The sequence below is a fragment of the Pavona decussata genome, unplaced genomic scaffold (genome assembly GCF_977016875.1).
Source record: "Pavona decussata unplaced genomic scaffold, jaPavDecu1.1 SCAFFOLD_69, whole genome shotgun sequence".
NCBI lineage: Eukaryota > Metazoa > Cnidaria > Anthozoa > Scleractinia > Agariciidae > Pavona > Pavona decussata.
Window position 1 is genome coordinate 20,147 of NW_028145488.1, and position 24,834 is coordinate 44,980.

Below are 24,834 nucleotides of genomic sequence, written 5' to 3' on the forward strand. Positions count from 1 at the left end.
CGTCTCTGCCGAGGTCCCTATTTTCTCTTCTACACCGTATCGTTTCCCTGGCAACATTAAGGGTGCAGTCTGATCTATGTATAAACGAATCAATATTCACTTTAGTTGATAAATAACGTGAATCACCGAACTTACTGAATTTATCTACTGAATCTTTTCCTTTTTTTTATTTTACCTACTAAAGCTTTTCTTTTCATGCTATCTACTAAATCTGTTCCTGTTATGTTATCTACTAAATATTTCCTAGCTACTAAACGTTTCTTTTTTTCATCTACTAAATTCTTTTCTTTTATTTATCTGCCAAATCTATTCTTTTAATGCTAACTATTAAATCTTTTCTTTAATGTTATCTACTACATCGTTTCTTTTAATGTTATCTACCAAATCTTTTCTTTTTGTGTTATCTATTAAATCTATCCTAGCTACTAAATCTTTCCTTTTTATGTTATCTACCAAATCTTTATCTTTTCTTTTAATGTTTTCTTCCAAATCTTTTCTTTTAATGTTATCTATTAAATCTTTTCTTTTCATGTTATCTACTAAATTTTTCCTAGCTACTAAATCTTTTCTTTTTATGTTATCTACTAAATCTTTTCTTTTAATCTTATCTATACCAAATCTTTTCTTTTTATGTTATCTACTAAATCTTTCCTAGCTACCAAATCTTTTCTTTTAATGTTATCTACTAAAACTTTCCTAGCAACTAAATCTTTTCTTTTAATGTTATCTACTAAATCTTTTCTTTTTATGTTATCTACTTAATCTTTTCTTTTAATGTTATCTACTAAATCTTTCCTTTTTATTTTATCTACCACATCTTTTTTTTTTATGTTATCTACTAAATCTTTCCTAGCTACTAAATCTTTTCTTTTAATGTTATCTACTAAATCTTTCCTTTTTATGTTATCTACCAAATCTTTTCTTTTAATGTTACTACTAACTCTTTTGTTCTTATGTTATCTAATAAATCCTTTCTTTTATGTAATCTACCAAATATTTTCATTTTATGTTATCTACTAAATCTTTTCTTTTTATATTATCTACTAAATCTTTCCTAGCTACTAACTCTTTTCTTTTATGTTATCTACTAAATCTTTCTTGTTATGAGCCATTTTTCAGGCGATTTACTCTTTCGGAAGGTAGCATCCCATAACTCACTAATTAGCACGCCACAGAGAAGGTATATTTATTATCCCCTAATGTTTGCTTTTCCCTTTGTTATTTATTGGGATTCGCTACTTTTAAAGTCAATCATCCTGTTGGTAATCATAATTGTACTAGTTAGAAATAATAAGGATTCACTTATTTTATTATTGAAATTATTTTACTTGGACCTCACTAACTGACTCGTAATTCAGAACAGCATCATTTAATAGGTATCTATGTCTCTCGGATAGATTGTTTGTAACAGCGTTGGCAATGTAACCTAGACCCCGTTCTTTCTACGTACTTAAATCATACAATTATTTCAGAGTGGAGTGACGCCTGGATCACGTTTTACACTTCTATCCTATAAATTATATTTAAAAAGTGAAGGCTACGTTTTTTTTTTTTGCGCAAGTGAATAGAAAAGAACATAAAAAAGTAAAAAACATTAAAATTAAAATTAAAATAAAAATAACCAGCCAACTAAAAACAAACACAATCACTATTACAACAAAACAATTACAACGTTGGTTGCGTATCATTTACTCAAAGTTTAGTATTGTATGATTTTGTTGGTTTGGCGGTGTGGATAGTGACGACAGTCACATCAGTGTGGGATTCGAAGTTGCCGGGCCGTTCTTCGTCCTCTCTCCTTGAAGGATTCTCAGTTGATTCTTCCTCTTCTTTGAGGGTGAAGTTGACCACGCCGCTGTCTTTTATGGCGGTTGTCATGGACGGCATGTCAATTCTACCTGTCTGAAGTTGATGCTTAAGAACGTTAGCCGCAGCCAAACCTCGAATTTCGCCCTGAAGTTCATTCAAAGGTAACAATAGGGCGAGGCAGCAAGATAGGGACCATTTTGGATTTTTGCGCCATTCTTTGACGTAACGATAAATGTAGATAATGTACTGGACTGAAAAGACAAAATAAACCAAATTACTTAAATTTCAATGGGACAGTTAAAGTATCTCTTTCTAGGATTGAGAAATAAGGAATTCGGCACTTTGGAACCTGCCTCATTGGGTATTGAGCGCTTTTACTTATACCTTTTCCAAAAATGGCAGCCGATAAATTATTAATTTATTTTCATGGAAATTAGCCTTAATAGGCTGGCTAGCATAGGCAAAATTCAGTAGAATTTTTACTTTTAAACGAAGTTGGTAAGGCCTATTAACATATATGAAAAGAATAATAAATCGGCCGCCATTAATGAAAAAGGTCTATGCAATACTCGTTGGTCTGCTTCTCTTTTTTTCCTCGTATTCGTTATTTAGACATTAATGAAATACGGAAATTCCCCAATAGGCTTGATCTTCTCTTAAACACAATGATTTACCTATTTTTAGCGAATAATTTTATCAAAACTGAAAAAAAGTGTAAAAAAGAAAATAACTTGGCATGGGAATTGTCAGGCTTATATCTTCGAAAGAGAAATTTTTATGGACGTTCAAAATTAGAAGGATTTGTGTGAGAAAAAGCCAGCTTGCCATCCAGTCAGGCTTCAGTGCTTTTCCATACAAATCCTTGTAAATTTTCGAATTTTTAAACTGGCACAAAATCTTTCGCTTTCATTTTGTTGGTCTGAAAATGTATATTCCGGCTAAGTTTTTCACCCTCTTTCTGTCTGAGCGATTAACTACGGAAAACGTGACTAGATAACAAGCCTTTCTCGTTTCCATACAAAACCGTACAATTTTTCCAACATTCAAATCGTCCTGAAATCTCAGCCTTTAAGGTTATTGGTCTGAAAATTGGTGTTCTAGCTAGCAAAAACATGCTCTTTGCATTTCTGTAATTCATATAGCTGCAGCTATTGGCAAGTTTGCTAATTTTTGGACACGTGATCAACTGTTGCAAAAGGCCTATTCCTTAGGTACATCATGTCCCAGGGAAATTTGTGTTACCTTCTGAAAACACAGTAACTGAGGATTGGCCAAAATTTGAACTGTCCGCTGAGAAGTGGCAAAGTTTATTTTTTTACCTGATAGCTATGAAACGTTCATCAAATGTTACCTGTTTGAGATGCCTAACCTTTGTTTGAGTATAGCCATTGTAGATTTTTATTGGGAAACAACTACCCAGTTACAGTGTAGTTAATACCTAGGGAATAAGAGGCTAACGATGATGGCTTGTAGCTCCTTAGTTTTGTCTAAAGGTCTTGTGATCGTTAGATGATGATGTCCAGTGTTCGTAAAGTCTCAGAAGAGATTGGAATCACTTGAAAGTTATTTGGAAATGTTCGGATGATACCCGGCGCTGTCGGATTAGCCAATGAGAAATGGCTTAACAGAATGCCGTCTTTGCACATATATCGTTTGTTTCAAAGAAGAGATAAAATGCATCCGTAAAGGTAAGAAAGAGAAATTGTATTTGCCGTATTTATAGTCAGGCACGCGAAATGCGAAGGACTGGACTGAACAGACTTGAGGTGGCTTACTTCAGTTTTCTGGTGTGAAAGAAGGCCTTGAATCAAACTTAAGAAGAACGCTAGGAGGAGTTGTTTTGTAAGTTTTTCAGCACAATAAATACAATTGAGATACTTTTGATTCAGAAATAAAATTTGTTCAAAGAGTGTAAAATAGTCTTAAGTGGGGGCCTGGGAACTCCACCTTTTAAGGTTGTCTGGTTCTAAATCTGGTCGTACTACCCTACTTTAAAATCTCAACCTCTGTCAGGTAGAAATTTGGCAAATGACAAAATTTTGAAATTTTGCCTAATTTGAAACTTTCTAAAATATAGCAAATATTTGAATGTAGGTTGTACGGCTAGATTTGTAGAAATTTAGCGAGAAAAATGGTTTTCGCAATCTAAAGCCATTGCGCATGCTTGTTTCAGGGAAAACCCGGGTTGCAGCGTGTGCGTGCGCTCCAACAGGTGAGCGCATGCTACCTTCGTGTTCAGGGATTTCCCGCAGCTCTGCAAAGGCTTCAAGGCTGTTAAGGACCAGCAACCATTGAAAAACACGTTTTGTCAGTTTTGTGTGTGGTGCTTTCGTGCTGGGAGAGCGCGCATATAACGCTCGCGTAGTACAAAACCAGCGTCCTGTAGTAAGCCACCAAAAAGGATCTTAGTCAACCACGGCTTTAATGTTGTTTGGCGGTCTAAATTGGTTATCAACGTGCGAAAAAGATTAACAGTATAACTTGCATTATTAAAGTATTTGTGTTTTCAACACTCGATACATGACACGATGCAAATATTTATGGAATGTTTTATATTATTCAATATCTGTATGAATATCGAATACTTAAAACCATGTTATACTGGGTATCCGAATTTTTCACGGCCATAGACCACAAGAAGAAATGGCATCAAGGGGTTCGCGTAAATACAACATTCGGTTGAATAAATCGCATGACCGAATTCGTACAGGTTAAGACAATAACATTTTACATCCCTTTACACAACAAGCCATGACGCCATAAAATAAAACCTTTAAATGGGTTTTATTTGGGGTGTCTTGAAAATCTGGAACATGGAACAGTTCCCCAAAGTCTCTCCTGGCGACTGAGCGCTGGCCAAAGAGCCCGAGAACTCTAAGTACGAGATTGGCGGGTGACAAGAACGAAAGTTCTATGCTTGATTTTAGGGCACGTCCCAGAGCTACCGAGAGAGGATCAACATTTTGGAATACTTCAATGATTAAAAAAAAGTTCTCCATTGAGAGAAGCTGGATTAAGTCGGTGAGAAGCGCAAAAAGCAAGCCGAATAACGGTATTACAAACATGGATTCGCTTTTAGAGGAAATGGTCGGAAAAAAATTGGAAATGTGTGGTCCTCTGATTGATTCGTACTTGAAGGAGACCGGGAAAGCCATAGGTTCGAAGCTAAGTAGATCAAAAGCCACCAGCTTAGCCAATCCAGTTATTCCTTCCGTTCCTTGGCCTGTGTTCCGCCATGTCCGTACTCTAGCTAGGGGATACTCGGGAGACACAACAGCCTTGAGCCCCTCCCCGTGAGATTTTCATGCAGAGAAAGAGTTATTAATAATTTATGCAAATTCAAATGACAAACGAACAATAAGGATATTGGCCTGGAACAAAGTCAGGCGAATATATCTACATAAATTATTATTACGGATGCCATCTTAGAAACTAAGTACATCGCATGACCAGAACAGCGTCGCAGAGGAAAGTCGCCTAGCAACGGGCCATCGTGTCTACACACGGGTATCAAAGAAGATGTTCCAATGATGAATTAATCCATCAAACAAATTCACTGGTAAATTAAAAGTGTGTTGATAGTGAATTAAACCCAGAACGTGTTGTATAAGGCAAGATGCAGCAGAATTTCATTCCACCGTGTAAAAATTAAACAAATAAATAAACAAACAAAAACAAAAAAAACCCCTTGAATTTCTATAAAAGAGAGAACGGTAGATTTCCCTGTCGAGGAGTGCAAAGCATAATGGGTGACAATGTTGTCAATATCTTGTCGGCATGGTAACAGCAAGCCACTTGATAAAATTACTGTTATACCAGATTGTAGGCTGATACATCTTAGGAAAAGTCAGCAAGTTTGGTGGTGTTTGCTTTCGTACTTTAAACGTCACGAGCTGATTCTAGATCAGCCTCCCCACCCTCTCTTTCCAGGCTGAATTGGATAAAAAGATGACTTACAAAAAGGCACTTACCAATTAGAAGGAGGATCACTGAAGCATTTGCTCCAACCACCAGTAACTCGAACATGATTTTATCCACGGAATGATCCACAGATGTAGGGATATTTTCACTGGGAATCTTACTCACGGCTCCTATCCCCAAGTTGATGAAAGTGACCGCTAAAGATGTTAGCATTAACCTGTTATCGAACGGATCTACCATTGGTTTTTTGACGGCAAAGGCAATTGCATAGATACCTGAAATGATGGAAGCGATTCCTGCATAGGACCTGCTCTCACTGCCGATTAGGATTAAACCAGATGTCAGAATAACCTTGCGCACTGTATCAACAAGTTCCCAGTACCATGCAGAAGGCCTGTAATTTTCAAACAGGAATCGTAATCCCGTGAGCAATTCAGCGCTTTTTGCTTCATTGTCGTCGTCGCAACTTTCACCTTCGTCGTCGTTTGGGATAGTTTGCAGCGCCCTTCGTTGACACAAGAAGAGAGTGAGGAATGAAGCTGCTGGCAGGAAAAGCACGTAACCAACGGCAACGTATCCGACGATAACTAAACGATTGTATCTTGAACTATCACAGTTTATGCCAAAGTCCGCCTTTAAATATCTGGTACAATCATCCTTTTCATCATCAGTGCAAAGCGTACGACAAGCGAGAGGCAGTACGGCTGCTGTTTTCAAACACGTGCTGAGGTAGGTAACAAACAGGATGAAAAAAGCGTTTCTGTAGATCAACTCTTTCGTCTGAGACATTTTCAGGGCTTTCTGTTGGTCATCCAAGGTGGAACGCAATCTCAGGTATAACTTTCTGATTCCGTAAACACAGATCGACAGGATGATAACTAAAGCGTTTAGCGTGAGTATGGAAAAAAGATCTCCAAATGCATCAATTTTCAATTCTGGAAAGAGACAGTGAACAGGCGCAATCTGGAACACGTTTAACTGCAAAGCCTGGGAATATGTTCCGATGAGGGCAAGAGAGTCGGGCCATTTAATGTATGCAAATGCTTCAAGCAGTCCAAACGTTACTTGGTAAAAACCAATAACGATTTTGAGCCGCCCAAGAACAATGTCCACTGAAGAACGCCCGACATTCTTTTTGCTTTTCTTTTTGCTTGACCATACCACGATAGTGATTATTATGATAATGATCGCAGCTGAAATAGAAAGCTGCCCGATCATCCATTTTTTTGTTGGGCACAGTTCGCAGCTTTTAAATTGCTTGTAGTAGCCATCACTGCATACTTCACACAACGGACCTTTGTATCCAGTGCTGCAGTTAGAATCTATACCTCCAGTACAAGATTCTTGGCGAGGACATCTATGAGGTTTCGGTAGAGCGTGTGGGTACTTAGTTAAAGACCGATTGGGTAGCGAGCCATTCGTGTGTGCATTAACTTCAGCGGTAACATTAAGGACATTGCTTGTGAATTCTTTATAGAGATGTTTGTGTGTCTCATTTTTCCAGTTCCACCAGAAACCAGACTTTAAAGTTGCGAAGTCATCAGCGCATTCTAAACCATCACCAGCACATGGTTTGCATTCCCCAAACAGATCTGTCCGATGAAACGACTGCAGGCATTTGCAAGCTCGAAATCCAGCAAATAAGCTAGAATCAGTTCCTGTTAACGAAAAATAAAGTATAGTTTTTAATCTGCTTATCTATGCATGTATAGCTTTTGGCCTCTGTGTCTATTAGTGATTTTGAGGTCGCTCATAACGGTTTGCAGCTTTTCTCTTCAGTTACAATTTGATCGATAAGTACTGCTATTCTTTATCAATAAATGGTGCAAAAACAGTCAATTTTTCGACTTAATAGGTAACCATAGCAAAAATATAGCCGTTAAAAACATCCCTTGTTTTAGCTTAGGTTAGCATAACACAAAAACAAGCTGTATGATCCCAACGTTTTACAATGGAAGTGTAACCAGCATGCCAATAAGCACCTTCTTGCAAACTCACTAAAAAAAGATGTTATAGGAGGAGTTTGGGAGCCACCTTAAATTTTCAAAAATGTGAGGTGAGTTATTTATCGCAGTATAAATTAATATTTCATAACTAGTGTACTGATATGTACTGCCGGGACTGAAAGCCTACCAGCTGGGATTATAAAAGTAAATTTTCCTTGTTGTTTTCATTTGTTATTTTTTTTTTAAAGTTGCTCATGTTTGCAAATCGTTTCAATCTTTTCCAGTAAGGAAAATTGTCCTTTAACATTAGGATATACAGTAGGGTGTTTGTTTAGAGGAAGAACGAAAGAAAAGGAAGCACCAACGTTTGAGTATCTTGGCGAGGGATGAGTAAACTCTGCAGCGACACATTTGGTTTTTCATCGATGCGTCGGGATAAGTGAAAGAAGGGACAACGCCCAAAACCTTTCCAGGGTTTCGAATCTAGGACTGGGTTAGGTTACTACATGCCTTGTGTTACGCTGTAGATTTTTAATCCCTTTAAACACGATGGACATTTTAGCAAGATAATGGTACTACCTTGTGGACAGGCTCTGCAATCTCTAGCTCTCTTCCCAGGCGCATCGTTCTCAGAAACAAAAGTTCCATTAGGGCATCGTAAACAACTGTCACTGACAAAGGCTTCAGTGTCCGAATAATAACCTCCTAAAATGTTAAACACAAAAACGGTATATTCAAAACATAAAAGCCTGAACCATGCTTTCTAGGGTAAGCAGGGAAATGGCGGGAACGTAAAACAAGTGGAACGCGATAAACGAGCAGCTCACCATACTTATTGAGCGGCCATGACATTTTCGGATAACCAAACAAGCAGTTGAAAGGACTCTTTTCTTTTCCTTATAATTACTTTTAATTAATAATTAATACTTTTATTAATGCATTTAGAAATAAATTCGCTTCAATCTGTAAGGAAAAAAAATAACGCTTGCGCGCGTTAAGTTGTGTCATATAAAAATAACATGCTGGAGTCAAGAATGTGCTTTCTGAAGCACACTAGATAAATTAAAGGGGCGGTATCATGGGAGATATCATGATTTTGGGCAAAAAGTCACTAAATTTAAAACTTTGAACACTGCGTTACAGTTAATTTCAAAATCGTTTATTTAAAGAAATATAAACAGTGAGACAAAAGGTTGAACAAAAATATAGTACAGCCTATTTTTAGTGCTTTACGACGGCGAAAATTGAAAACGTCGGCCCGACGTTTTCAAATTTGAACCCATTTTTACTTTGGTCATCTGCCGGTGAAAATATCTGTGGATAGTTTCTTGGCATTCTGATAGTCTTTTTATGGAATTTTGGTCATTGTGTCTTGGCTGCTGTCAACCGAATAGCGTCTTTTCGATTTCGAATGTGTTGCTAAAAATAGCGTGATCCCTTTAAGATGAAGTTTTTCCAGGATAGTATTTATTATTTTGTAGATTCAATTTCCATAACAATCAAGCATCACTAGAATTAAGAATCTTTCATTATGGTAGATCTGTACATTTTAAAACATCATATCTTTTTAAGTTAAAAAAAATACGTCCATCTTATGAAAAATACTTGAAAAATTGCAAGGTCTTTAGTAAAGAACAGGAAACCTTAATCGTTTGTGGTTTTATATCAGGTTGTTAGTCTGCTAAGTAAGAATATGACGGTTCAAACAGCACGGTGATATTTTTCCCCCTCTGGTTGGTGGCAAATTATGATGCCCTATTATCCATGATTCTATGATCATGTCATATCTGTTAATAATCCACTATTTAGTTTTTATCTAGCGCGGACATGAAAATTCTTACTTCCTTTCTAGAAGCGCTCGTACTGTCTAGGTTTCTTATTCAATCGAAAAATACAATCGAATGTTCCCTTCCTTTTCGTGGAGATAGTGAAAATGCCTTATTTTGGAAATCGAGAGTATTTCCGGTTGCGAATGCACATGCATATGATTCACTTTTAGTTATACCGAATGCCATAATTTGACTAGGCTGATTATAGAAAGTACACTGAACTCTCCCTGTCCTGAGAATAAAACCATTTTCTTACGATAATCTTCTTTTATTAGTGTAACTTATTGCTTTAGTTCTTTTTGTTTTAAATCTCTTCATTTTTGGTTCCTCACCTGTCATTCATTTCTAAACATCATTACGTAACATGGAGGCCAACTAAAAAAATCGGATGTTAACTTGGCCTCCATCCTCAATCGTTACTTCAAAATTATTCAAAACAAATTAAATTTTTACTATACAAGAATATACTTATAACAAGCTAATTACCATGAGGAAATAAAGTTGTTGTTGTTAGAGAGTAAAGCTACAACTGGCTATCTCAAACTGATTTTTCTGGAACGAAAAATTGTCTCCCTTGATTGTTGGAGATAGCGGAAGTCTAAGCTATAGACTTCTTGTAGAATTCACTTGTCATAACTTCAATCGGTCACGTTGTCCTATCTGATTGATCCATCCAATTGGCCCTCTCTAAGTATCAAATTTTGAAGCCTTTGTTTTGTACACTTATAAACATAAGTTTTAAAGATATCAATCTTAACACTTTTTTGAAAGTAATTTCCAGCTGGATCCCTTTGAGCGAACGTTTTGCTAAATCAAGGTTGGTTCTTATTAAAATTTATTTTTCGTGTCCTGTAATCGTGATAAAGTGGACTTCAACTCTATTTGTTTATTTGTTTATTTATTTTTCTGAATTCGTGAAATGGAATTTTGGCAAGGAAATGACCATAAAAATCGATGCGGCTCAACAGGGTTTTTTGTTTGTTTTCTTTTAATTATCATCACTTTTCAGGGCTATCCATGTCCCATTAGTCTTCCGGGCTAGGTGAGACCGTACGCAGTGAGACAATAGGGACCTTTAGCATTAGATTTTTCAAGGCGACGGCAACGTCTGTGACCGATTAAGACTGGGGTGGAGTCTGCGTTTTACCCGCCGAAATAGAAAATCTTTAGGTTTTTGCCACGGCAACGTCTTGATCACTCGAGGGCAAAACCTAAAGGCCTAAAAGATGAACTCAGAACTGATTAAAAAGCATACGGTAATTACTTTTATTTTACTTGGTTATGTAAACAATGTCGTTTCAGATACTGATTTTGTCCTTCTTTATGACGCTTTTTAATCCAAAAACCCAGATTTTAGTTACCAGCAATACGACCCGTTCAATCTCGATGACATCGATTCAGCCGAATGTAAACAGCGATGCCACTAGCTGCCTCCTCCTCTCTATTCTTGGACTTGAATTTTCGTCGAAACAATTCTTAGCGTTTTGTAACTCCTCTCTTATCTTTGATTCGAAACTGTGGCGAATGTCTGATTTAACTTTTCAGCTATCGAGTCCCACGCATTCCCCGGCTGACGCTTCCTTTCTTTAAGGAAAATACATCGCTGACAATCATTCCTCTGAGCATCACCACGTCGTGTTGGTCGGTCCACTGCATCGGCGCTCTTTATAAATAAAGAATAAAACAGGAATGATGAAACAAAATTTATTGTCGCCGTACATTTGAGTTTCGTCAGTGCTGAGCTTTCGTTCTGCAAGGCCTTGAGTTCAGTAAAATTTTAGCAAGCTGCTTGACACCACCGAGCTTTTCTACTCAACATCATTTTCACTTTGCTGTTATCGTAACGAGGTCAAAATTGTGGAAAATCGTAATACTCACAAGGTTACTCAAAGCCACACCAACAATTCATCTAGAAAGTCATATATCTTCGTAAAAATAGGATTTATCGAGTTATTTTTCCAGATTTTGCGTAAACTTACTCGTGAATGAACTTACTTTAATACAAGCTGCTTGCCTTCGTTCGCATTCCAAGCCATGCCGTAGACCTGAAAGTAGTACGAACAGATTTAACCGATTATTTAGCCTAAAAGTAAACTTAAATTTTAATTCCCTGTTGCCTAGTTTGCGTTAAGGCTTTCCGAAACAAAATAAGGGTGAAATGAAAAATAATTACTGTATAAAAGAAAAAAATGTACTTACGTTTTGTAGACAACGGGAACCTTGCTGTTCCCGCGTCCGCGCGGAAAGGGATGGCTGCCAGTCAAAACGTGAAACGTCTACCGGAAATAAAATTGACTTTCGGTCGCCGTAGCCGTCGCGAAAATCTGAGTTGCTAAAGGTCTCTAATGTGTCACTTTCCCGACACCCCTCCCGAAATGCCTACTAGGTTCCTGGATACCGTATGCCCACCTTGGCTAGATCACTATCCTATGATCATGTTGCTCTGCTGAGCACGTTTATAACACATGTCATAACCCGGACACAGAGTATTCAAAGGAGTGGACAAACATCTAACGGTGTAATACTGGTGAATAGCCAGCAAAAGATGTTGAAGTTAGATAGTCCAAATAAATACCAATTATCAGCTGTTTATTTCGAATGAATGAATGAATGAATGAATGAATGAATGAATGAATGAATGAATGAATGAATGAATGAATGAATGAATGAATGAATCATGAACAAAACATTTTTTTAAATTAATCAATTGTTTTAAGACGAAAGTTAGCGATAAGAAAATCCGAAGTTTAGACGACTCTGTGTCTGTCGTTATCAATAAATATGCAAAGTAAACGGAATATATATATCGCGACAAAAAGTCGTCATAACGTCGATTTCCTTCTCGCTAATTTTTGTTATAAAATGCTAGTCAAAATGTTCAGTTATAATAAGCCAATTGTTTGCTAGCTTTAATCCAGTCCTGGTTATTTCCGTAAATCTTGCACCGATGAGAACTTTTTATGAAACATCTGCCTCAAATCACTAAATGGTGATTTTAACGTGAACTTCTATACAAGATAGACGCTTGAAGAGACCCACCTGCTGGGCACTCTTGGCAGGTAAGGATTTCCAGCTTCGAAAAGGTGCCGGATGAGCATGGAAGGAGTCTGTATTCTCCAAGTGACGTATCTCCAAACCCAGCAGCCACAAAAGCCTGTTTTATTCTCTGCCCAAACGTTGTAAACGACATTTTAGAAAGGTTGATATCTTCTGATTCGCCTTTCCCCAGGCCACTTCAACACAAATCGCAACAGAAATAAATAAATAATAGAATACTTAGGCGATAACGATGAAGCTAAGAATTGCTCAATACTATATTTAGAAAATAATTAGTTTAAAACTTACAGCTGGATTTTGCAGCGCTCCATGCCATCCGCACCAGTGAATTTCATGGTACCTATTTGCCCATTTTCCACGCTTCTGCAAAAGGTACAAACAAAACTATTTGCTTTTAAACGGGTGAATTGAACCATGAAATTAAGATGAAAAACATTACGTCCAAAGTTTTAAATCTTTAAAGGAAAGCCTTGTCTCACTTTAGAAGTCTGGTAGGGATGTTTTATTCCGAATTTTTGAGGTGGAATCTTATTAATTTGAGGTAGAATAAATTAAAGCCGATGACGTCATCGCCTACTGTCTTGATTTCATGAATAAAATGCGGTGGATTCTCATTAACGTGGCATTAATTATAATAGGATGATGTCATGTTTTATTTTAGCCTTACCAACAGGTTATGATCTGGTTTGATAGCTTTATCAATGATGTCATACTCTATTTTATCTTATGGTCGTCATGCCGGGAGTCACCGGTTTGAAAGGTTTTTGAAGTAGTCATGCCTATTATAAACATGACTATAGGCATGACTATTATAAACACATGAAGGCAAACTCGGCGATTCAGATTTAGAACTGTGAGTTACTTTTATTCATTCAAAGTTTCCGGTTTTATAATCTTTTTCTGTATTCTCTAGTTAAAGGCAATAAGTTATTTTCAGGTCTCTCAAGAAATGCGTCTTTTTTTAATAGCAAGCATTCAGTAGTCGTGTGTTTTCATTAAATTGACGTTTTAATTTAATTTGTATAAACTTAAGCTGTCTATTGTTTTTGTTAAATAGTAGACGTTTAAAGGTTATCCCATGGGCAAATGTCCACTTTGAAATCGGGTTACTGAATGCTTGCATAATCAGTGCTTAGAGGACCGCGAAACAAGAGAGGTTATGCAAGAGTTTTAGTCTCTGATCTGAAAGCCAAAAGCGCATTGACCTTTAATAACGTAAGTAAAGGTGGACAGTCATCAACATCAGACATAATCGACCTTATTATGATAATCAGTTGATTACTTATTGATTACTCATCGATTACTCATTGATGTTATTGATCGCAGATTAGTTACTTCTTGTTAAGGACAATGAAAATAAACTATGATGTCATGTATCCAAAATTAACTTCAAAAACTTTCCAAACCGGTAATACCGACCATAAGGGCCATAAGATAAAAATGGAACATGACATCATCGATAAACCTGTCAAACTGGATCATAACCGGTTAGTAAGGTTTTTTTTAAATTTTTTAATGCAACAGAAGAGAGAGAGAGAGAGAGAGAGAGAGAGAGAGAGAGAGAGAGAGAGAGAGAGAGAGAGAGAGAGAGAGAGAGGGAGCGAGAGAGAGAGAGAGAGAGAGAGAGAGAGAGAGAGAGAGAGAGAGAGAGAGAGAGAGAGAGAGAGAGGGAGCGAGAGAGAGAGAGAGAGAGAGAGAGAGAGAGAGAGAGAGAGAGAGAGAGAGAGAGAGAGAGAGAGAGAAAAGGAAAAAAAAAACTATATATATATCCATAAATGAAAAAAGAGAGATATTAAGGTAGAGGTTTGCATGGCTTTACCTTTACATGTGGATTAAGAAAAGGTTTTTGTTATGTCGTAATGTGAGAGGAAAAGGGAAAAGTTTTCTATTTTGGGAGAAAGACTGCGCATTTTACATATCCAAATAACATATCTGGCGATCAAAAAGTAGAAGTTTATGCTCTTGTTCTTGTTTGGCTTTAACTCTTATACCAGAAATGGCGATAGATTAGTATTATTTGAAAGTTCTCCTCGGTTGATTGCCCATTGTTTAAAACCTTGCCAAAAAAGAGTTGGTAAGGTAACCGGTTGGTAAGGTTAAAATAAAACATGACATCATCCTATTATAATTAATGTCACGTAAATGAGAATCCACCGAATTTTATTTATGAGATCAAGACAACAGGCGATGGGGTCATAAGCGTTAATTTATTCCAACTCAAATTGATGAGATTTCACCTAAAAGATCCGGAATAAAACATCGCTACCAGACTACTCACTTTATTCTCCCATTTTAAACAATCTAAACCGAGCTTTTTTTTTTCGTCCTCTGCCCCGGTTAGGTTGGGAGGGAGGGGGAGGGTTGCCTATAGACTATTCAGGCTATGACATTGCATTGACACCTGAGAAAATGATAGGAACGTCAAAATATGTTTCTTAGAGGGGTGCAATGAGTAAATACGACGCCATATAAGGTGTAATTATGTCACAATTCCAAATTGCGGCCATTTTGAATTTCTCGTATTTTTAATGTTACAGGGTGCTGCAAAAAAAATTACTTTAGCTCATTCAAAACAGGAATAATCCCACTTCTGAAACAAAAAGTACCTGCCATAATTCAGTTGACATTGCAACATGAAAATAATTGAAAACTGACCTGTCATAACAAATTGTTCCCAGACAAATTTATTTAAAAAGTTATAAAAGTTCAGATATTTCGACACGGTACCAAACTGGAATATCTATTACATGTAATAAAGAACATCACTATTAAAAAAAAAAAAAAAAAACCGTTTAAGCACGGAGCAGGATTTTTTGATACTCACATTTCAGTAGTCAGGTTAGATGCACCAATGAGAGATGTAGTGTTTACTAATTTCAACTCCGTCCTGATCATGAATCTAACGACAATAAAACGATATTGTGTTGATTGCTGGTGACTCCCTTTTTATCAAATGTTATTTAAGTGTTAGTTAATATATTTCACAAGAGTAACGGGATGATGACAAACCTTATAATTCGACATCTTTTAAAACTTTTTTTGATAACTGATCTTGGACGTGCAACTTTTTATTTACAAATAATTACATTTATCACAAGCCTCTAGTTCAAGTCGACACATAATCATCCAAGCAATCTAATTGATTATTTAGAGAACGAGACATAGAGTCATTGTTTCTAACCTGTGTTTGTAAATAAAAGTAGACAATTTACGGAATTAAGTTAGTATACCTCTCTCGGAAAAAAAAAATGCGACGCAGAATATTTTACACAACAAGCAAGACGCTCACGTTTACTACTAGCCAGTCGAACGGCAACGGAACCCTTTTTGATACAATTATAATTAACTGTTTTTCATTCTCTCTTAACTTTGTTTTGAGGCATTCATTTACACATTTGTGTAAATGATGACAGGCGACATCGTTCAGAATCTATAGCCTAATTTTTATGTAGTAGATTTTTTTCGGAAAACAAATTCCTTCCGCCGAATTTATGAACTACCGTTGGTCTTCCGAAAATGCTACTTTACTTTATTCAGCTCTTTAAACGAATTTTTGTTTTCCTTTCAAGACTAAAACGATTAATATTCGATATCCCAAAGGTCTGTTCAGATCAAAAACACAACTTTTTTTTTGAAAGAAATGTGATGGTATATTTCCAGCCTGGTGAATGAATGAGAATGATGATTATTCAAGAAAGTGACGCAGGCATACTCGGAAAAAAGAAATCCGAGTGCTCCTATCAGGAGTCGAACCTAAGACCTTCCGATTACTAGTTCGGATGCTCTACCACTGAGCTACAGGAGACTCGTGGGAGCTAAGGCCATTAAACTAGGTTCATGGGACAAACATCCTGCATACTGCTAGCACGTTCGACATTCAAATCCTAGCAGTATGCAGGATGTTTGTCCCATGAACCTAGTTTAATGGCCTTAGCTCCCACGAGTCTCCTGTAGCTCAGTGGTAGAGCATCCGAACTAGTAATCGGAAGGTCTTAGGTTCGACTCCTGATAGGAGCACTCGGATTTCTTTTTTCCGAGTATGCCTGCGTCACTTTCTTGAATAATCATCATTCTCATTCATTCACCAGGCTGGAAATATACCATCACATTTCTTTCATATACCACACGTTCGACATTCAAATCCTAGCAGTATGCAGGATGTTTGTCCCATGAACCTAGTTTAATGGCCTTAGCTCCCACGAGTCTCCTGTAGCTCAGTGGTAGAGCATCCGAACTAGTAATCGGAAGGTCTTAGGTTCGACTCCTGATAGGAGCACTCGGATTTCTTTTTTTCCGAGTATGCCTGCGTCACTTTCTTGAATAATCATCATTCTCAACTTTTTTTTTATTACAATTTGAGCCGAACCTCTGAAGCGATAAAGTCTTTCTATTGTCGAAAAGGGCCGTTGGGTGTGCTGACAAGTAGGATTAGTGGGTGAAATTTAGTAATGACTGATTGCCTCATTTTCTTTGGACCATGAGCAGAGATTTTTGAGAAGCTTGCATATATACAGTTAATACAGAAAACCCAGGCTCCGTATGTAAACGTCTTAGTATTTTGTGGGTGATTTGGAAGGAATTTGTTGATGTTTAAAGCCAGCGGTTTCGCTTCGTTTTTTCCTTTAAATACCAAAAAAAAAAAACGAGGAATGCTGGAGACTCGCTTCCTTCTCGTATCAGAAATTGCTCTCGAATCAAAATTCTCACCCAATTCTTCGACAAGCGCTATAATTTAACCATAGCATTCACCTTTCATGTTGATCACACTGCGATCTTACAAAACATGCAAAAATTGGAAGAAAATTCAGTTACCGGTGATTTTCGCCTACGTTCGGCCTTTTTGACGGAAACCGCCGTGACGAGGCTGCATGAGTTCAAATTACATTAGGTTCCGTTATTGGCCAGTTCAAAGCGACCACCACCCGCCAACAACGGAAAATGCACAAGAAGGTAGAGATTTCTTTCTTTCATGAGTAATCACGCTCCTAGAACTATTGGGAACATGTTTTCATTGTGGACAATGTTAACGGAATTAACGACTTTCCAACATATTCCATCATATACTTACATAGAGAGAACATCTTGTAGCACAACGAATGCCCGAGATCCAATAGCTTGTATAGGATTATCTGACAGCAATCTGCGGAAAGAAATAAATTTTGTTGCACAAGTGCGCATCTAGCTTAATTACCGAACAAGAGGCTACCAAGTGCTCGAAACATAGTAAAAACACATTAAGGATAACACTTAAGTGAGAGCTATGATTGAGATTTGCTAGAAACACTCCAGGGCTGATTTTATCATATACGGTTTCTTTTATTAATATTATAAATAATTTTTAATGCAAGGTAAAAAAATACAGCATTTGTATTTATGCTATTAACCATAATTTACACACAGTATTACGGTTTCATAGTTTCTAGGTTACAAGCTATGCTTTTCTTTTCTAGTTTTTGTCAGTTAATGATTGAACTTGCATAACAATTGATAACATTGACAAAAAAACCCAAAAACAACAACAACTAAAAAAATCCAAAACAAAACAAAAAACACGTCAAAACTGCATATTAAAAGAATATTGAAAGATAGTAATAATCTTATTTGCAATAGCTAATTCTATTTCAATGGTCAGTTTTCGGCGAAAGAGTGCAAGAAAACTGTCAAAAAAGAGTTCTACATTGTGTAGGCTTCTTTAGAAACCCACCTACAATCATAATATTCGATAATGTTTCGTTTTATTAATCGACCAGCCTTAGAAAGTCTTTCAAAAGCTATAGGGCTATAGTATAGGAGTAGCGTATTAGAACATGCGATGTAAGGAGTGAATATCAGTTAAGCATTGACCGTATGCATTGTTGCCACAAATTTTGGCTCTGAACAGACTTACTTTGGTTTTAAGAATATTAATGTTTGAGGATAATCATATATTAATAATTCATAACCCATTGTCCTATCAAATGGTCGATAGCAGCGGTTTTATATCCGATAAAACCCCCTCCTTGTTAGTATGCGGATGTTGAATGTTTTTCTTGCATGTTAATTTCAAACGTTCACAAAAGCATCATTGTTATGAACTATCTTGACACACGCTTCTCCGGGAATGTTTTTGAAGCTGTTCAAAAGACTCCCTGCACGTGTTTTATCGGGTCTAAAAGCACTCGGCTGCGCTTCGTGGTTTTAAATTCCGATAGAACACTGCTGCTCGTGTTTTAATCATTACTTAAGGAGGTGCCTACTAATACAGTAGATATTTTGCGTGGTTTATGACTATGCGGAAAAATCAGATCTTAGCAAGGGCTATTGGAATCCAAAAAGAAAATTGGGGGTAACCACGCATTTTTCAGTGATAATTAAGCAATAATAATTCTAAAGAGTTGTGAAATACAAAGCAATATATCGCATTCTTTCCCAAATTGAAACTTAATTATCTCTGAAAAAATGCATGGTTACCCCCAATTTTCTTTTTGGATACCAAGAGCACTTGCTAAGTTCTGCTTTCCTCGCATAGTTTTAAACCGCGCAAAAATATCCCAATATTGGTAGGCACCACCCATAGGAAACCCGAGTACCTCGAGATGCACAGAACGTATGTGCAGTAACAAAGGTAGGCACCGTCCTTAATATCTGTTTTTTTTTTTTTTATCAGCGGTGGGCAGTACTAAGATTTCCTTCAACAGAGTGCTTAATACATTTCTGTAGAAATAGCTTCTTTTGCTTTCTCACTATCTAAAAATCGAAATGGAGACTTTTTATGTGAAAAATTCCTTGAGACTGCTATAGTGTCAAACCAGCCTTTGTGAGAAAACTGTTTACAATTAATTACAATATTTTCGTTATTCCAAATTATTCATGAGAAAACTGCAGAACAGGTGCTATTTTTTTATTTATTTTATTTATTTTTTTCGTTTTTCAGGTGAGTGGAGGCAAGTGCGAGGCTCGATTCACGCGCGACGAGAGGGAGGGAGGAGATACTACACCTGCCCGCACACTATTGTTCATGCTATTCCGCCCCCAGGCACTTTCCAACATCTCCAACCATTCACAGCGTTTAGTATGGACGGTGAATACCGGTCCTACGTAAACTGCCACAAAAACATACGCTAACGGAACAACAGCACGGAAAAATTGTTGTTGGAGACAGTAACAACTCTGCAACCTCCAATTGATTTAGAACAGGAAGTAATGAGAAGTTTTATGGATTTCCTTAACGAAAGAAGGACAATTACGGAGGCTGGCGTCGTAAAGAACATAAGGCTCCCGTTCTTTTGTTGTCAGTTGTTGTTTAAGTCAACAGTCCAATTAGGCCCAATTTATTTTCTTTTGCGTATGTCGATTGTTTACTGGGGCCATCCAGAAAATAGCACGGTTCAATAGATTTGATTTCCAGGATATTCAAGCAACAATTGTTCGAAGAGCTGTGGAGAAAAACTATAAGAGCATTCCGGTTAGTACTGAAACAGCGAAGAAAGGGGAGCGTTTGCTTGATCAAACTTTTCCAAACCTAGCTGTAAGCCATTCAAGTATAATTTTTATTACTATAGTTTTTCCTTTACCGAATTAGGGAAAAATAACGAAAAAAAAACGAGAAGGGCTTCTCGAATAGCTTAGTCAAAAGAAAACAATGACGCGACCGCCATTTTGTTGTCCAAAAACAGGTCATGACCACTTGACATTAAATAACCAACTGGATAGCCGTGTTCATACATGAAGGCCTCAATTGCATGAACAATAGAGGGCGGAGGGGCGTTATTTATTTATTTATTTTTTTTTTGCGCCTCTCTCGTCGCGCGTGATTCGCACCTCTCGCTTGCCTGCGCTCACCGGAAAAAAATGCAAAATAATGACGGCTGTTCATCAGGCTAATTCATGAGTAGGTAGGGTTTCCATATAATTTTTTTTTGTATTTCCTAATTGTTTCAATAGTTCGAGGCAAGATGATGGAGATTGTTAGCCTGTAATGCGTCAAACTGTTAGTTACAGTTTATTTGAAAAGTTAGTACACCATGCTCTCCAAGGCTGCTTCTGGGATGACTTTCTAGGATGCTTTATTTACTGATTACATGCGCGGTATCTAAGAGACTTTTAAGGCTTTATTCCTGATATTAAAGTCCGTCAACCTAAGTCCTTGTTTTTTTTTCTCGCCTATAATAGTTAACTTTTTTAATTTCAGTGAGTTTTCAATCCCAGAAGAAATTGAAAATTGTAGAATTCATTTCTCTATTTAGTTGCTCAGAGATAACAAGTATAGACGCATTGTAAATTAACCCTATCTAGACTATTTTTTTTTTTTTTTTTTTGTCTTCTGGGACCGGGGAGAGGGGGTGGATACTTCACAAGTATAAAAGCTATGACAGTGAGAGGTCCGCAACGCAAAATGATGACATCATATCACGTGGTAATCATGTCGTAATGATCAAATGGCGGCTATTTTAGATCCGCCACCACGGAGTTTTGAATTTTCCCAAAACTTCAGCGCCGAAATTGAAAGAAAAGTAAACAAAAAATAAAGAAACGCTAATTTGCGCTAAAAAAAAAACTATTAAAGATTACGGGAAGAAAAACGATTTTTCTTCATTTTTAAAAGGGATTTTCTATTTCTGAAAAAAAAAAATGCCTGTCAAAAATTGGTGGCATTGGTAACCTCAAAGACAACGAACACTAAAAGACCACATCACGTTTTTCCCAGACAAATTTATTAAAAACGTCCTGAAGTTCCATGACGTTTGTTAAAATATTCAAAAAGTATTTCAGGTTTAATGTCGCCGCGGGGAGAGTCCGCATCCCGCCCTCTCATTCCCCGGTCTTCTAGATTGGGTTAAGTTTGAAAGTTTTAACGATTTGTCTTGACCCTGGGGGATCTTGTTATTGCGCTGAGGCGACGTTATTTAACAAATAGATTCCAAGTTGCCGTGCGTCTGTTCACTAATAGATCACAGATGACGTCAAAATGTGGTAAGAACAAAAAAGTGGCACACGAGCGGCAGGCTTGTGTGTCACTGATGTTCTTACCACATATTGACGTCTTCTGTCATCTATTACTGAACAGACGCACGACAACTTGGAATCTATTTGTTTTATACAATGAACAGAACGGAAACACGACAAACTTGCCTCGGAGCGCTTGACTGTTCGATTTGTGCCAGTTCAGGCATTTTCAAAGTCACCAACGCTTCTTTCCGTGTCGGCTTCTTCTTTTCTTCTTTACTGTACTTGTAAACAGCTTCCTCTAATTTTTTGCGAGGCCTTCGCTTGCTCGAAGCTTGCTCAAAGGAGAATATGCGAGTAAAACTGTGAGCGTTTTCGTAGCGATAACTGCTGTTTTGAAGAGTTTTTCCAGTTTAGGCTTTTTCAAATAGATAAGAACACTTAATTGGTCTCTTCAATTTTCTTGTTTTTTTGTTTGTAAACCGGCTCCTGTTAAACTTTTCTCGAAGCTTTCACTTGCTCAATTCGAAATAATCTTGCAAACATTTTAAAAACCGCGCGCCATGTTGGACAAAACAAAGAAAAACAATTTTCCCGTGACGTCATCCGTGTGTCTGTACTCTAATAGATCATGGGCAACGACCAATCACTGCGTGAGTAGTATTCAGTGCATTGTATAATTTGCTATAATGTTGTTTCGAAATGAAGGTTTCTGATTGGCTCAAAAACTGTCATGTAAGCGAAAACCAAATGAAGTGGTTGATGTCGTTTTTCGAATTCCAACAACCAAGCCGCATTCCTTTTGGTTTCATCTTTGTTTGATTATTTTTGTTTTTCATCTTTTTTAATTTCTTTTATCGTGTTAATGCCAGGTCAAAAATTTAAGCTATTCAGAGTGTAAATATGGAAATTTTGATTTCTTTCGTTACATGTGTAAACTTGAAAACCGTTCCTACCTATTTTATTGCTGGATAGTTCTGCCGTGTAGTTTACGTTGCACGAGTTGAAATAATAGGCAAGTTGTCGAAGATACGTGAATTTCTATTTCTAGTCAAGTAGTTTTAGCTGGCATTGCTATAGTAGCTTATTAGCTTATTAGTTTAGTAGCTTAAACACCTGGTGAAAGGTTTACTACAGCTATCCTTGAAATGTTCAAATGCTGCTGAAGGACAACATGAACAGATACTTACAAATATTTAAGTCTTGTGAGGTTAACAAAAGCCTCCTCTGGTATTAAGCGGATGCTGTTATTTTGAAGAATCCTATTGAGAACAAAAAGGAGACAGGCAAACATGCAATAAATAAATAAATAAATAAATATGTAAATGAATGAATGAATTAATGCATATGAATGGATGCACAAACGAACGAACGAATGAATGAGTGAATAAAAAACTGTTAAAATTGTGCACCGCTACAGTTTTTGTTACAAATTCAGTTGTGGCTATTTGCCAACTATTATTGTTGTAACTCGATTTTTTTCATTCTTAAGGTGGCCGAACACAGTTTGCGCGCGCTATACAGATTCTGTTAGTGATGTTATTAAGCGCGCTAGGGTTGTGGTACGCAAATACGGCGGTCGATAAAGTAATCCCTCAATTTCACATAAAATGAATAATAAAGTTAAGTTGTGGTCCTAAATAACTAAGTTTCTCGTTTCTGGACTCTTTTTCTTTTCTTTCCGAGCAAAAAAATCATTCACCAAGACCTTTTGCATGCTTTTCATCTTTGCCATGAAACCCAATTAAAGCCACGCATGCGCATTTGACCAAAAAATTGTGACTGGTTGTTTTCGTGGAAATGAACTGTTTTTTGAGGAACCGCTCATTAGAATTTCGTGACATTTGGCATGAAAATAGTTCCCTAAAAGCGTAACTCGCCTACAAAGAGAAATCTAAATCTAACAGAGGGTATCTTCACAAAACATTACAATGCAAAATCAATATTTACAGGAGATCTCTCTGTTAAAATTACATGAAAGTAGTGCAACCGTGTCAGTGTTTTGTGAGTTTTTCTGGATACAAAAAATGGAAAAAATCTAATGAGTACATTTTCTAAAAATAAAGGAAACCTACTATTTATGGACGTTTAATAGTTCGCTGCGTTGCCATGGAAACGGTACTTAGCTCAACAAGACGTACGAAAATACATTCCTTCTTAGTTAGTCTTACACCATATCAATTTTGGGCGTCCAGAAGTACATAGTTTCCAAATAACGTCTTGTAACCCCTGTACACTAAAAAACTGTATTCGGCCACCTTAATTGCTCAACATTATATTTCGCAAACGAGCGTTCAGTTTCTCGAAAACCATGCCCGTACATGGTGTTTAATTTTTCTGTTCAATCAGTCGATCATTCAAGCAATAAATCAGTCAGTCAATCAATCAGTGATGTTCAAGCCTAACATATAGTCAACGACGAAGGAGGATTGAGAAAAAGGATTGGAGAATAAGTTCAGAGTTTCGATTCCATGTTATTGACTAAAAAGTACCGTAACCAGACTTATCCATATTTCAACTATGAAAACAATGGAAATGCTATACCTCAATCCTAATAGAAACATGACAGACCATAGGATGCTACTCACAAATATAGCAGAGACTGTTGATTCCAGAAAAGATCAGCGGTAATGTTCACGAGTTTATTATCTGCCAAGTTACTGGAAAAATACAAACAAACAAATAAAAACAAGACAACACAAGGGACTTTTTATTAGGTTTACAAACATTTTCCAACAATTTGCAATAACCAATAATGAATCCTTTGCATGAATGATGCCCCATTTGCCACATGACTGGTGGGTTCATTCCTTGGAAGGTGTTTTCCAAGAATTCCTTTTCCACTGTTGCCCTTTATTTATGGCATGAACTACTCCACTACTTGACTTCATTAATTTCAGTTGTGCTACTGACAGTTAATTGGTTCTTGCAATTTCAATAGCTTTGTCGAGAGATAGATTCGAAGCGCCAGCAAGTTGTTGAAAATAGAGTCGCGACGTTAAAATTGATATTGAATTAACCCAGGATTTTACAGTTGCAAATTTCGCCACGATAATAACTATGTTCAATTTTTTTTTAAGTTTGTGTGCTTTTATAAAACAATATTTAATTGATAACACAAGTTCTAAATCGCTCAAACTTTGGATATTATAAGGTTAGTGACTTCTATTTTCCCCGCATTTTCGTTAAAACCGTTTGTGCCTAGCGGATGATTCTACTATTTGTTTAAAAAAAACTGGGCGTCAGAGTTTGTTAGCCATCACTTGTTTTCTCACGAATCGACCTATGAGCTTGAACTTCAGAAATTCCTAACTGATAACATAATTTCCATACAGATCTGAGTGCAA

The 24,834-nt window shown here is 36.9% G+C and overlaps 1 protein-coding gene across 1 annotated transcript in view; it reads right to left on the reverse strand.

The window, feature by feature from the left end:
* Positions 1-1,692: 1,692 nt before the first annotated feature.
* Positions 1,693-24,834, reverse strand: part of LOC146477621 (uncharacterized) — a 50,151-nt gene continuing 27,009 nt past the window's right edge. The window contains exons 2-10 of the mRNA XM_085113084.1: positions 24,076-24,147; positions 22,678-22,749; positions 17,631-17,702; positions 15,387-15,461; positions 12,851-12,925; positions 12,545-12,738; positions 8,256-8,381; positions 5,781-7,388; positions 1,693-2,060 (exon numbers count right to left, since the gene is read on the reverse strand). Of these exons, the coding sequence (XP_084969210.1) occupies positions 1,693-2,060; positions 5,781-7,388; positions 8,256-8,381; positions 12,545-12,738; positions 12,851-12,925; positions 15,387-15,457 (2,442 nt within the window). The 5' untranslated portion in view covers positions 15,458-15,461; positions 17,631-17,702; positions 22,678-22,749; positions 24,076-24,147. The remainder of the gene's footprint in view (positions 2,061-5,780; positions 7,389-8,255; positions 8,382-12,544; positions 12,739-12,850; positions 12,926-15,386; positions 15,462-17,630; positions 17,703-22,677; positions 22,750-24,075; positions 24,148-24,834) is intronic.